The 13,101-nt window shown below is 39.9% G+C and overlaps 1 protein-coding gene across 11 annotated transcripts in view; it reads right to left on the reverse strand.

The window, feature by feature from the left end:
- The window catches only part of TTLL5 (tubulin tyrosine ligase like 5), a 301,096-nt gene that overhangs the window by 92,473 nt on the left and 195,522 nt on the right, over positions 1-13,101 (reverse strand). For all 11 annotated transcript variants that reach the window (XM_023184491.2, XM_023184480.2, XM_023184475.2 and 8 more), the window contains one exon: positions 5,846-6,041. In XM_023184491.2, the coding sequence (XP_023040259.2) occupies positions 5,846-6,041 (196 nt within the window). The remainder of the gene's footprint in view (positions 1-5,845; positions 6,042-13,101) is intronic.

Consider the following 13,101-nt stretch of genomic DNA (forward strand, 5'->3'; position numbering starts at 1 on the left):
TAGACAGGGCCAAGACTTAAGCTGTGGGTTATCTGACTCCAAAGCCTATCAAGAGTGGCCTATTTCCAAAACAACTGAATGCAGTATTATTGCATGTATTTTCTATGTATTTTCATTAAATAAGAATGAAAGAGTTTGGCTTGGTAAAACCTACTAAATCAAGTAGTCCTAGGAAAATCAATAAAACTAAAAGCTAGACACTAAGTATGAGTTCCTGCTAAAAGTCAAGTGGAAAAATAAAATAGAACAAAAGAACCAACCAACCAAACAAAAAAAACAAAGAAGCAATAGGTTATGACATTAAGCTCTGGAGTCAATATGCTCCGGAACTTACACACACACACACACACACACACACACACACACACACACACACACACACACACTCCTCCCCTCTCATGCCCCCAGTCCAATCTTCCTCTCTGATATACCATTATAAAGATGTATCAAGACACCTCCTGCATGGCTAGACTGTTCGCCTGCTCTTTGTGCCATACTGAGGAGCTAGCATGTTATTGCCAGCTGCTTGGAAAAAGACAGAGTGCCTGCTGAATTTCTCTTTCTTTCCCCTCCTCCACAACACAAACATACAGCAGCTGAAGGCTTGGCGAAACAGAATTCATTCCTGCAGGAGGAGGCAGAATTTTTTTAGACACATGCAATGAACTTTTAAGAGCAAAATAACAAGACATGGTTCGGTTTACACGGGAATCCTTTCCACACCTGTGGGATTGCACACATACACACATAGCATTAGCAAAAAGCTTGTTACACACTGCAGTCAAGATGTTACCAGCAAACTGAAAGACCTCTTGATGTGAACACTGAGTTGCTCCCAGTCCTGTTATAGGAACATTAGTTTCTGCTAGGATTATTGAAGCCAGATTAGTTTGGTAAACTTGGGCATGGTGGGAAGCGAGAAGTAAAGAACAGATGGGGCAGAAGGATGAGAGAAACTTAGGATGCACCGTTTTCTCCTACCTTGAGTTATTTACTAATGTTGAAAATTAAGTCTACTAAAAATTGAAGGGGTTTGGAAAAAGACCGGAACCAGTGAAAAATTAAGATGTATTTAAAATCTCTCCTTTCTCCAATTATTGTTAAAGGAAACTTCGGCAATTCTGTGTTGGCCGTCAAAATGTCCTTAATTTTTCTGCTTTTGGGGCTCCTTTTCACTGTGGATGAGGCAGAGAAGAGAGTGGGAGGGAAGGAAACAGGGAGTGGGTTGGGAGCAGAAGTTTAACAAAGGATCACTTTAACAGAAACTACTGAGTAATCGCTCTGTCCTGCGCCAAGAATAACATCAGCTCAATGTCTGCAATTAGAATCAGGTCAGTCGGGCCTCACAGCCGGTGCAGCCCTCCTTACAGACCCCAGCATGGAGAGCTACTCATGCTGATGTCACCAGTAGTCACTGTTGCCCAAGAAAGTCCCCGACTCAGCTGAAAGAAAAGTGTTTTTTGCCTTCTCCTTCAGGGGCAGGAAGCCAGCAGGAGAAGGAAGACGGAATTAGACAGAAGACATGTATTGGGCTGTATCAATCTGTAACAGATTTGTTTGACCTTTCCTAACTCTCGAGATTCTGTACTTCCTGCAACCATCCTGAAATTCTTCTTTTTTTTTTTTTTTTGAGACAGAGTCTCAATCTGTCACCCAGGCTGCAGTGCAGTGGCACAATCTTGGCTCACTGCAACCTCCGCCTCCCGGGTTCAAGTGATTCTCCTGCCTCAGCCTCCTGAGCAGCTGGGATTATAGGCATGTGCCACCATGCCCGGCTAATTTTTGTATTTTTAGTAGAGACGGGGTTTCACCATACTGGTCAGACTGGTCTCGAACTCCTGACCTTGTGATCCACCCACCTCGGCCTCCCAAAGTGCTGGGATTACAGGCCTGAGCCGCCACGCCTGGCCCTGAAATTCATTTTTAAATGAGTTAATGTGTACAGAGAACCTGGAATAGTGCTTGGAACACAGCAAGTGCTGAAGTGGTGGCCATTATTATTAAAACAAAAAGGGAGAACTCTGCCTATTCATTAGGTTATTCCAAACCTAATGAATCAGAAATGGGATGGAGGAACAATAGTTTTAACAAGCGCTTCAAATGGTTCTGTAACTCTAGTCTGGGGGTCTGCACACTAGGACCTACAGGCTGTTGCCTGTTTTTGTACACAAAGTTTTGTTGAAAGACAGCCACACTCATTCATTTACATATTGTTTATGGCTGTTTTCACTCTACCATGGCAGAGCTGAGTAGTTGCAACAGAGACGCTATAGCCTGCAAAGCCTAAAATATTTACTATCTGGCTATTTACAGAAAAAGTTTGCTGACCTCTGCTCTGACTTAAAACAATGTTTTTCAAACTGCTGGTTTTACCATCAGTATGTAAAAGCTCAATTTTGTCTTATTTTGTTTATTATGCCTTCTATCATATGGACTGGATCACACCAATTTTCTTATATCTCTTCCCGAAAACTTCTGACATTGGCTCTGGGTGACTTTCCTCTCTCACTCCCATGTCACAGGATCAGTCTTTTGCAGGGGTGGATTAAGTGTATGACAACTGCTAGATTTATGAGTGCAGTGCTATACTGAGATGAAGATCAAAGCTCATTCCCTGTGAATACTGAGAGATGTCCATTTCCAAACTCACATCCTGAATCAGAGTTTAAGCAGAAATTAACACCTTCAATAAGCTGGATATCTAAGTGTTCTGATTGGAGGGCGAAAAGAATGGAGAACTTCCTATGTATACAATGAGAGAAAGGCTGCATGAACTTTTCCCAGACATTAATAGGAGATTACTATGTTAAAGGTGCTGTTCATAAACATAATATAATATGATATAATATAAATACAAGGCCTCCTTTAACATCCTGTTCCATAAACAGGCCTCTTTTATGGATGAATGTTAGGTAAATCAGATTTCAATTCTATCCACTGCTTTCAAACAGGCAGTTAATCACACTGTTAGTTACACCAAAGGCTCCCTACACTTTAGAAAAAGGAATCCAAAGTGCAAGGAGTTCATTAGAAAAGTACCGTTGCTATCTAAAGGGTGACCCAAGGACAGAAATACAGAATACTGAGAATGTAAACCATGCTTCAATCAACAATTCAGTGACAATTATAACCGCCAGATCCAGTACAGCTAAGCTACAAAGGCATAACATCTAGTAGGGTTTTGCTTCCACTGTGGAATGATTCTAAGTACCCTCTGAAATAAAGTGCTCTAAGTTTCTACATATTCTTCCTGTTAGAATATTTGATATCTTATTTGTTATTTTATTAGTTATAAACTCTTGAAGCTAATGGAATTTAGTTACTTTAGCTCTCTCCGATAGTCCCAGAAACTTCACCCTTACTCATTTTTCCCTAAATCAGCTGTGGTTTAGAAAAACAGGTTTGGGGTGTGGAGGAGAAGAAATAAAATAATGTTATACACATATATACAATTATGATGAATGATTTTCTGTCTGCTCTCCAGGAGAACGAGAGAACTCCCTTCTTGGGAGTTCTGCCTCCTCCCTAAAACAGATATTCTGACAGATTCTGAAAGACATAATTTCCATATACTTCATAATTCAGTGAAACTAAACCAGTATAATCCTCAGTGAAAAGAAATTCCACACAAGAACAGTAGTACAGTACTTTGAATTTTCAAAGGAATGTGAGTTGCTGGAAGCTAATCAAAAGTATGAGAAGGACTTAAAGATGAAGCAGTTTCTAAAAGTGAAAATCAACAAAACTGCCTCTCCTTCCCCAGTCATCCTCCATTTCAAGGTATTGAAGCATGGTTTAAAGGGTACCAACTGTCTAGATTCATTAGAGCCAGAGATTTTTTTTTTCTAACTTTTATTTTAGGCTCAGGGACACATGTTCAGGTTTGTTATAAAGGTAAATGGCGTGTTGCAGGGGTTTGGTGCACAAATTATTTTGTCACCCAGGTAATGAGCCAAGGACCTGATAAGTAGTTTTTTGATCCTCAGCCTATACAGTGATACTTCCCCTATCCAGTATCTGATTAAGTTGGCATTCTCAAGTACTCTGAATGACAGGGAGTTTAAAGCTTAAAAAGCTTTAAGAAATTTAAGAACGCAGATTAAAAAACAACAACAACAACAACGAAGACACACATTTGTATCTGGAATTGTGAAAATGTAAACTGGCTTAAATGCTTCTGCTATCCCCAAGATTTTCCAAATGAAGAAAATTTTACATGATAGGAAGTGATGTGGTGATTACAATGAGATGCTATACTCTTATGCTTTCCAGATTAAGAAATCTTATTTTTCTCCAGTAAAAATGGTCTAAAGAACTACTTTGCAAACGCCGGCACTTACAATTTCTCAATTATGATGAATTAACATAATGTACAGAGTACTCTATCTCAGGTAAAGATGATCAAGTGATGAACTATGTTGAAATAATAAAATGACATTTTATTATGGGTGGTAGTTGAAAAGATAAGACAGAATATAATAATAATTGTTCTACTTAGAGGAAAAAACCTTTGGGAAATGCTGCTTTAGTCTTTGAGTAAATAATAATATTGCACAAACTCATGCACACTATGTACTACATTTTTATAAGAAAAAAATGATCAGGAGATCAAACTGATAAAAAGTTATTTCTTCACATAACCAAATGTCAGAAAAGCTTATAGAATCAGTACTAATTCATTCCAATAACTCCAACTGTAGAACACAGTAACTATTCTTTTTTTTCTTTTTTTTTTTGAGATGGAGTCTCGCTCTGTCGCCCAGGCTGGAGTGCAGTGGCACGATCTCCACTCACTGCAAGCTCCGCCTTCCGGGTTCACGCCATTCTCCTGCCTCAGCCTCCCATGTAGCTGGGACTACAGGCTCCCGCCACTGCGCCCAGCTAATTTTTGTATTTTTAGTAGAGACGGGGTTTCACCGTGTTAGCCAGGATGGTCTCGATCTCCTGATCTCATGATCCGCCCGTCTCAGCCTCCCAAAGTGCTGGGATTACAGGCGTGAGCCACCGCGCCCGGCCCACAGTAACTATTCTAATGATGATCCTGAGTCACCAAGAAAAATTTAAATCCTGAAGTTTTGGTGAGGTCATCCTTTCTCTACAATTGGGGCCATACTAATATATTAGTGCTATATACTTATATAGCTCCCTCATTCACGAGTTTCTGGCATTTTATAGACAGTGAGTAGCAAATCAACATCTCCCTACACATAAGTTCCACAACAGCGAGGAGTTTTGTGTGTACAGTCACCTTATAGCCCCACTGTTTAAACATTGCCTAGTACACAATAGATACACAGTCAACATTTGTTGAATGAAGAGCTATCATTTACAGATGACCTGCATGCTAACATACGTCCATTTCCATTTTCCAGAAGAACTTGCAGCTTATTTATTCCTTGAAAATCTTGTTAGATAATGAGTAATATCGCATATGTATGCCAAGTATATGAAGGCAAGAAAGTAGAACACTTAGAAATAAAGATGCTTAAAATGCTAGCTTTCAGGTATCTTAGAATCAGACCCCATGGGAGGTTACTAAACTAAGAGCATACAACAGAAAGGGTAAACACCACAATAGAGATTTTTGTATAGGAGCATTCAAATGGAAAAAAACAAAACAAAACACATGTCAAACACTGGTTAAGCATCACTTTCAGGCAAAGCCAGTGTTATGGCTCCAGAACATTTTTTCCCCAAGAGTAGACTCCCCATGAGCTGTCCAAGCCAGGGTGGCATGGGGTTGGAAAACTAATCCTACATTTCTCATTCATTCACTTTTTTTTTTTTTTTTTTTAACCAACAGCAGGAAGATGGTAACACATGGAAAAGACTTATCTTGAATTACCTGGTGCCGGGCTCGACTCTGGTCCAGGAGCTGCCGGGACTGAAGTTTTTGTTGTTCAAGTTGCTGCAGGGCAAAATGGAGCTGATAGCTGCCTGCTGTGGGGTGATACTTGTGCTGGGGGACCACCCCTGTAGCCTTGCTGTACACGTTGTTTTCTACCTCTCCTTCCCAGGCAAACCCACCTGTCTGGAGGCTCCTGAAGAGAAAAGCAAGCAGGTTTCTTAGAGTGAGTGGTTGTATGAACAATCTAGAGGAAAGGAGAGAAATGTCTTGGGTATTTTTCCTGTATGGAACCAAGCACAGTTTGGAATTACAAACCTACTTGTGTGATATTATCTGACTCCTCCACTAAACCGTAGCTCCATGATGACAAGGACAGGGTCCTTGTTTTGCACTCTGTTCTTTTCCTAGCACGTATCATAAGGCCTGGCACACGGTCAATTGTACAATAAATATTTGCTGGATGTAAAACAACTGCAATAGCAATTTCATTCCCCTGTGATCGCCAGAAGACCTACAAGAAGAGTCCAGAGAGTTTCCAACGCAGGATAGGGGCTGACTTAAGGCAGGAACAGACGCATGATCACGATCATCTTCTCTAACATCAACTTCAAAAGGAAAAGGGTTCATCACAGAGAATTCTTGCTTTTTCTCAATCACGCATCAGTTAAATATCTAAATATATTTTAGAAGCTGTTTATATTTGAGCTTATGTCCCTATCACTGGGTAATATAAATGGTGTGGAAGACACTTTTTTTTCATTATTCCAAATTTACCTCATATGGTCCCCACTGAGGCTGATAATTTGTACACCTGAGGAAGGCAAAGGTCACAATAATCAGTACCTATGCTATATTATAGTATTTGTTAAATACTTTGACTATCTTCCTTGCCCAAATTACTTATTTATTTAGAGACAGAGTCTCAATCTGTAGCCCAGGATGGAGTGCAGTGGTGAAATCACAGCTCACTGCAGCCTCAACCTCCCCATGCTCAGGTGATCCTCAGCCTCCTGAGAAGCTGGGATTCTAGGTGCATGCCACCATGCCTGGCTAATTTTTGTATTTTTTTGTAGAGATGGGGGGGTTTCACTACATTGCCTTGACTGGTCTCGAACTCCTGGGCTCAAGCGATCTGCCCACCTCAGCCTCCCAAAGTGCTTGGACTGCAGGCGTGAGCCACTGCACCCAGCCCCAAATTCTAGATTCTGGTGACCATGTCTGTGTAGTTCCTAGCAGAAGTCTTTACAACTATAGCCTCCTACATTTCCCCTCTCAGATCATTTTTCCCAGTAGAAAAGACCCCATACATACCACTTCATTCTCATTTGGCTGGCTATCATTAAAACAAAACACCTGAAGATAACAAGGGCTGCTGAGGATGTGGAAAAACTGGAACCCTTGTGCAATGCTGGTGGGAAAGTAAAATGGTACAGCTACTGTGGAAAACTTTAGGGATTCCTCAAAAAGTGAAACCCAAAATAACCAGATGATCCAGCAATTTTTCTTGTAGATATATACAGAAAAGAATTGAAATCAAAACTAACAACCATACACCAATGTTCATAGCAGCATTGTGCAAAATAGCCGAAAGGTGAAAACTACCCAAATATCCATCAACAGATGAATCTACATACAATATTACTCAGGTTTAAAGAGAAAGGAAATTCTGCCATATGCTGCAGCACATGAACAGAAAAGATACTATGCTAAGTGAAATGAGCCAGTCACAAAAGAACAAATATTATATGATGCCACTTATGTGAGGTACCTAGAATAGGTACATTTTAGAGACAGAAAGTAGAACGGTGATTATCGAGGGCTATGGAATTAGGGAATAGGAAGTCATTTTTTAGTGAGTACAGAGCTTCAGTCTGGGATGATGACAAAGTTCTGGAGACAGATGGTGGCTAATAGTTGCAAAACAGTATAAATGTACTAAATGCCACTGAATTGTACACTTAAAAATGGTTAAAATGGTAAATTTTATGCTAAATATATTTTAGTATGATATTCTAAAGGTCTCATTTCTTCTGAGGACAGTCTTATCTGTCAGTCCTTCCATCTCCTTAACACTTTTGGTTATTCTTCTTGGGAATGTCTTTAATTACACTGTATTTCTTTTCCTATTTAGGTACAGTGACAAGAAAATTGTACATAGAAGAAACATAAGACTTTCATAATAAACAACCTTGCTCCAAACCCTGGTTAAGGGGGCTTAGAAAAAAGAAAGGCTGCCTAAATTGAAAGAAGTATTCATAGTGATTTAAATCAGCGTTATTCTTTCCTTTGTCATTAAAGTCATTTCAATGACAGAGGTGTAGCAACCCTGGGGTGAGGCTACACAGACCTTCCTGAGTCCTGGCCTAAAAGCCACGTGGGGTTATTTATAGCCTGGGTCCTGATGACTCAACAGAGCACTGCGGGAGGGAGCAAAGTGAAATGTTTGCCAAGCTCAGAAGTCCATGCTCCTCTGCTGCCTGTGTCCTCCCTCACAACCTGGTCTTTTCAGGCCTCTGCTTTGGTTTCCCAACTCTCTTAAAGAGATTTCCAAATCTCTCTTTAAGGGTAAGTCTGTGAACGGTATTCTGAAGCCCGTGGATGAAAGGCTTTCTATCCCATAGTCTCACCTCTGATATGTCACATCCCTTACTCATCTCCTCCCACAGTTTGGCTCCCACAGTTCAGTTCAGTTGCTCAACTGTATACCATCTACTAATCTTGGGGAACACGCCAAAAAGCTCAGAGCTTATCTATTACGTTTTCTGAGAGTGACATTTGATCTTCAGTGATCCTTCTTGAAGTGCCTCTGTGTGCATGTTATCAGACAGTTAAAAGGGCATGATCTTTCCCAAGAGACTTCTAGAGGTATGGAGGAATATGGTGAGCACTGATCAAATATAAATAAATACTTCAATACATTAATGAAATGTTAACATTATTCACAAAGCAGGGTGCTGAGTGACAGTAAAACAGGATGACATCGTTAGGAAAGGAGGAGCCTGAGGAATCTATTATCTCTTTTCTCTTTAGTGAGGGAAGAGAAAAGCTTACTGAAGATAAAACACCCAAAACTACTGAACAGCTAGCTACTGGCTCAGCTAAAGGAACAGTGAGCTGTGAACGGAAGGGGGAGCTGCCACGTATCTAGGTTCAAGGCCAGGAGTGGGCTGATCCAGTGAACAAATGAATACAAAGGAAAGAAACAGGTGAAAAAGCAGAAACTGCTTTAGCTAGCTAACCTTGAGATTTCCACACCAATTAGGGTAGGTGCTGCTTTGAATCCAGAATGAAACTATTAGTTACAACAACTAGACTAAAGTTCAGAAAGCCCATCAACAGTGATTCTGCTTTCGTTCCTGCTTTGCTGGTTACAGAAGTTTCTAGCCACAGAAAGCAATCTAGACTCGGTGATAAATTTTACAGGATTTATATAACTATGAAGCTTACATCAGAATTCATCTCACTGGCTAGATTGGTTCATTTGCTAAAAGCTGTTTTAACAACAAATATCCCCCAGAGACATTCACTTTAATGCCTTCTTGTGTATCAGAAATCAAAGTCTGTAACCAGGCCCCTTTATGTGGGGATGATCATGGACAGGTTTGCAAGTGTGTGAATATGAGGTGTGGGTCTGTGGATGTATAAAGGGGTAGGACAGTGGGCAAGAGAAGATCAAATAAGGAATTATGGATAAGAAGGGATGTGTTCCTCCAACTATACACAAATTGAATGGACTGGAACATCATAAACTTTTATAATGAAATCTGTTTTTAATCTCATCAGTAACATAAGCCCAGTCTACATATCACAAAAGGAAGTTTCTCAAGCAAGTAGAGGCTTTTAGCAAAGAGGCAGGAATTTTTACAGTGTAACACTGGGTGGGGGCAGAAATGCTCAGCTGTGTAATGTAATAAGTGCCACGAGAAACTTGGCTGCTTTGAGTTACAGTGGATGTTACTCAGCCCATGGTATCTCACACTTAAAGTACAAGCCTTGGGGTTTGCAGTATGCAAGTGCTATAATGATCAACACAGCGGAGGCCAGGTGTACTATAACCTGGCCTTTCCTTGATTTCTGGTGCCTGAGTTTACCTATCTAAATATTCCTTTCTAGGCATCTCATACTTTCCATTTCAATCCAAAATTCCATCCCATTCTTGAACCTTAACGAATTCTATTTTTCTAATAATGTTTTCTACTCCTATCAAAAATTTTGAGGTTCAATCATTCTCTCCAAAATTTAGTGTTTTTCCTCGCTCAATGCTAAAACATAATATTGTACACAGGCCCTGTAAATATCTTCTAACTGATTTACTTTACTTCTACACTAGAGTATACAGAGCCAAGAGAATTAGCTGTGGGAAGGCTCTGTGCTTAACATCTGATTCAAAGTGAATTATGCTGCATTTCCCCTTTACATATGTAGTGAATAGGCAACAATATTGCAAGGTTTTCTAAACACTACATTATCTTATTAGCCTATCCATTTAGAACTTTATCTTACTTTCTATATTGTACTGTGGCACTGCAGGATGAAATGTTTTTCTCTACAACTGCCCTTCCTGCAGCATACCTGCAACCTCCAGTCAATAAACATTGAAGAGCTATATTTTTCTTCTGGTTTAATGTCTGTTCCATTAAATGGATACCGATTTTAGGGAACTTGGAGGGAATCTGAAAAATGTAAAGCCAAATCTCAACAGGAAGTTGCACTATCCACAAAGATATGCAGAGGACTGTGATACTTGTACAGACGGTGATTCCATAGTCCATTTTCCCAGCCTCCTCTACCCATGTCCAGCCAAACACAAGCTACCATGAACAAGGATGCCTCTGCTCTTTTTGATGGTGCTTTCAACTGTGAGTGTGTTTTCAATTGTCACAATGATGGGGGTGGAAGTGTCACTGACATTTAATAGGTGGAGGTCGGGGTGTTAAAATATCCAGAAATGAAAGGAATAGTCTTGTATTAAGGAAATGTGTGCTGCTTAAAATGCCAATGGTGCATCTGATGAGATAAAACTATAAGGCCATGAAGGAGGTGCTTTCTGGGGAGAAATTATTTCTTTACAAGAAAGACTATTCAAGTCAGTGGCACTTCGGGAAATGTACAGATATTTAAATCTTCTAGTATTAGGAAGATGTCAAACTCACAGTGGTGGATGCAAGTTTTCTAAAAGTGAAACTTTTCCTGAAAAGCTGTAATTTTATCATTGACAATAAATACTATCAGTTGTATTCTTTGAAGTGATAGGCTCACTGTTTACTTTTGAGGAAATGACTGCCAAATATCCAAATCCAAATAACCCTAGTTTCTCTTATCAGATGCTCTTTCAAGTTCAGTATTACAATGTCTTTCCTTGAGACAACTATCACATACTACGCAGCCGGACTGCTTTATGTGTACATCTCATTTTGTAAGACAGAATATTAAGAAGATATACACTCCAGGGTTGAGTTTAAGAAAATAATTGTTACTGCTTATCAAGGACACTCTTAAGTAGCACTGGCATTTCTTTTAAGTGAAAATGCTATGGTGGTCAAGAATACAGTGACTACTACTACAGTTTGGTGCCACTGCCTGGATCTGTGCTAACTAAGGCATGAGCAGTTTTTACAAAACCCACCGTTTTTGTACCATTGGTGCAAATGTCACCACGTGAAAAAAGTAGAAATGTTTTAGTATCACTATGAAAATGTTTGACTCTACTGGATTCCTCAAAGGGTCTTGAGGATCCCCCCTCCTCCCAACCTCTCCATGGCCCCCAGGTCCACTCACAGCACTTTGAGAATCACAGACCTGCTGCAATACATGTTTTAAAAATTTAATTTGTAATCAAACCTTTTTAAAAACCTTAAGATTTTCTTACAAAGAAGGAAAATTCTAAGCCCAGATGATTTCAAAATGAATTCTATGCCAGGCATGGTGGCTCACTCCTGTAATCCTAGCACTTTGGGAGGCCAAGGTGTACCGATCGCTTAAGTTCAGGAGTCCGAGACCAGTCTGGCCAACATGGTGAAACCTCATCTCCACTAAAAATGCCAAAATAGCTGGGAGTGGTGGCTGGTGCCTGTAATCCCAGCTACTCAGGAGGCTGAGGCAGGAGAATTGCTTGAACTTGGGAGGTGGAGGTTGCAATGAGCAGAGACTGTGCCACTGCTCTCCAGCCTGGGCGACAGAGTGAGACCCCCCGACCACCCTCAAAAAAGAATTCTATCAAACAAGAATAAATAATTCCATCCTTTCACAAACTCTTTCAAAAAAGAGCAGAGAAAAAGAAAAAAAAAACTTCCCAAATCATTTTATGAGGTTAGCATATCTCTAACACAGAAATCTGACAAAGATAGTACAAAAAATATTACTTTCTTTTGGTCTTTTCAGACCAATATGCCTGATGAACACAGATACGTAAAAACCTTTAACACAATATTAGCTAATAAAATCTATCTATCTATCTATCTATCTATCTATCTATCTATCTATCTATCTATCTAATCAACCAACCAATCAAACACACTAGGATAATATATCATGGCCAAGTGGCATTTACCATAGGAATGCAAGGGTAACATTAGAAAAAAAGTCAATCACATAATTCACCACATTAAGAGAATGAAAAAAAGTCATATATTAATACTGTTAACACGAGAAATGCATTTGACAAAATTCAACACCCATTCCTGACAGACACTCTTAGTAAACTAGAAAACATTTCTATTCACCACCAGCAATGGATGACCTAGCCAGTTTAAGGCAAGGAAAAAATGATATTATTCATTGACAGATGATTGATTACATAGAAAACCTTACAAACTTTACAGAAATACTGCTAGAACTAATAAATAAATGTAGCAAAGTTGCAGTCATCATGGTCCATAAACAAAATACAATCATATTTTTATATACTAGAAATACATAACTGGAAAATGAAATTTTAAAAAGCAATACAACTTGACCGGGTACAGTGGCCCACGCCTGTAATCCCAGCACTTTGGGAGGCTAAGGTGGGCAGATCACAAGGTCACAGTTTGAGACCAGCCTGGACAATATGGTGAAACCACATCTCTACTAAAAATACAAAAATTGGCCAGGAGTGGTGGCAGGCGCCTGTAGTCCCAGCTACTCATGAGGCTGAGGCAGGAGAATCACTTGAACCTGGGAGGCAGAGGTTGCAGTGAGCCGAGATCATGCCACTGCACTCCAGCCTGGGCAACAGAGAGAGACTCTGTCTCAAAAAAAAAAAAAAAAAAAAG

Source organism: Piliocolobus tephrosceles, chromosome 6 (genome assembly GCF_002776525.5).
Source record: "Piliocolobus tephrosceles isolate RC106 chromosome 6, ASM277652v3, whole genome shotgun sequence".
Lineage (NCBI taxonomy): Eukaryota > Metazoa > Chordata > Mammalia > Primates > Cercopithecidae > Piliocolobus > Piliocolobus tephrosceles.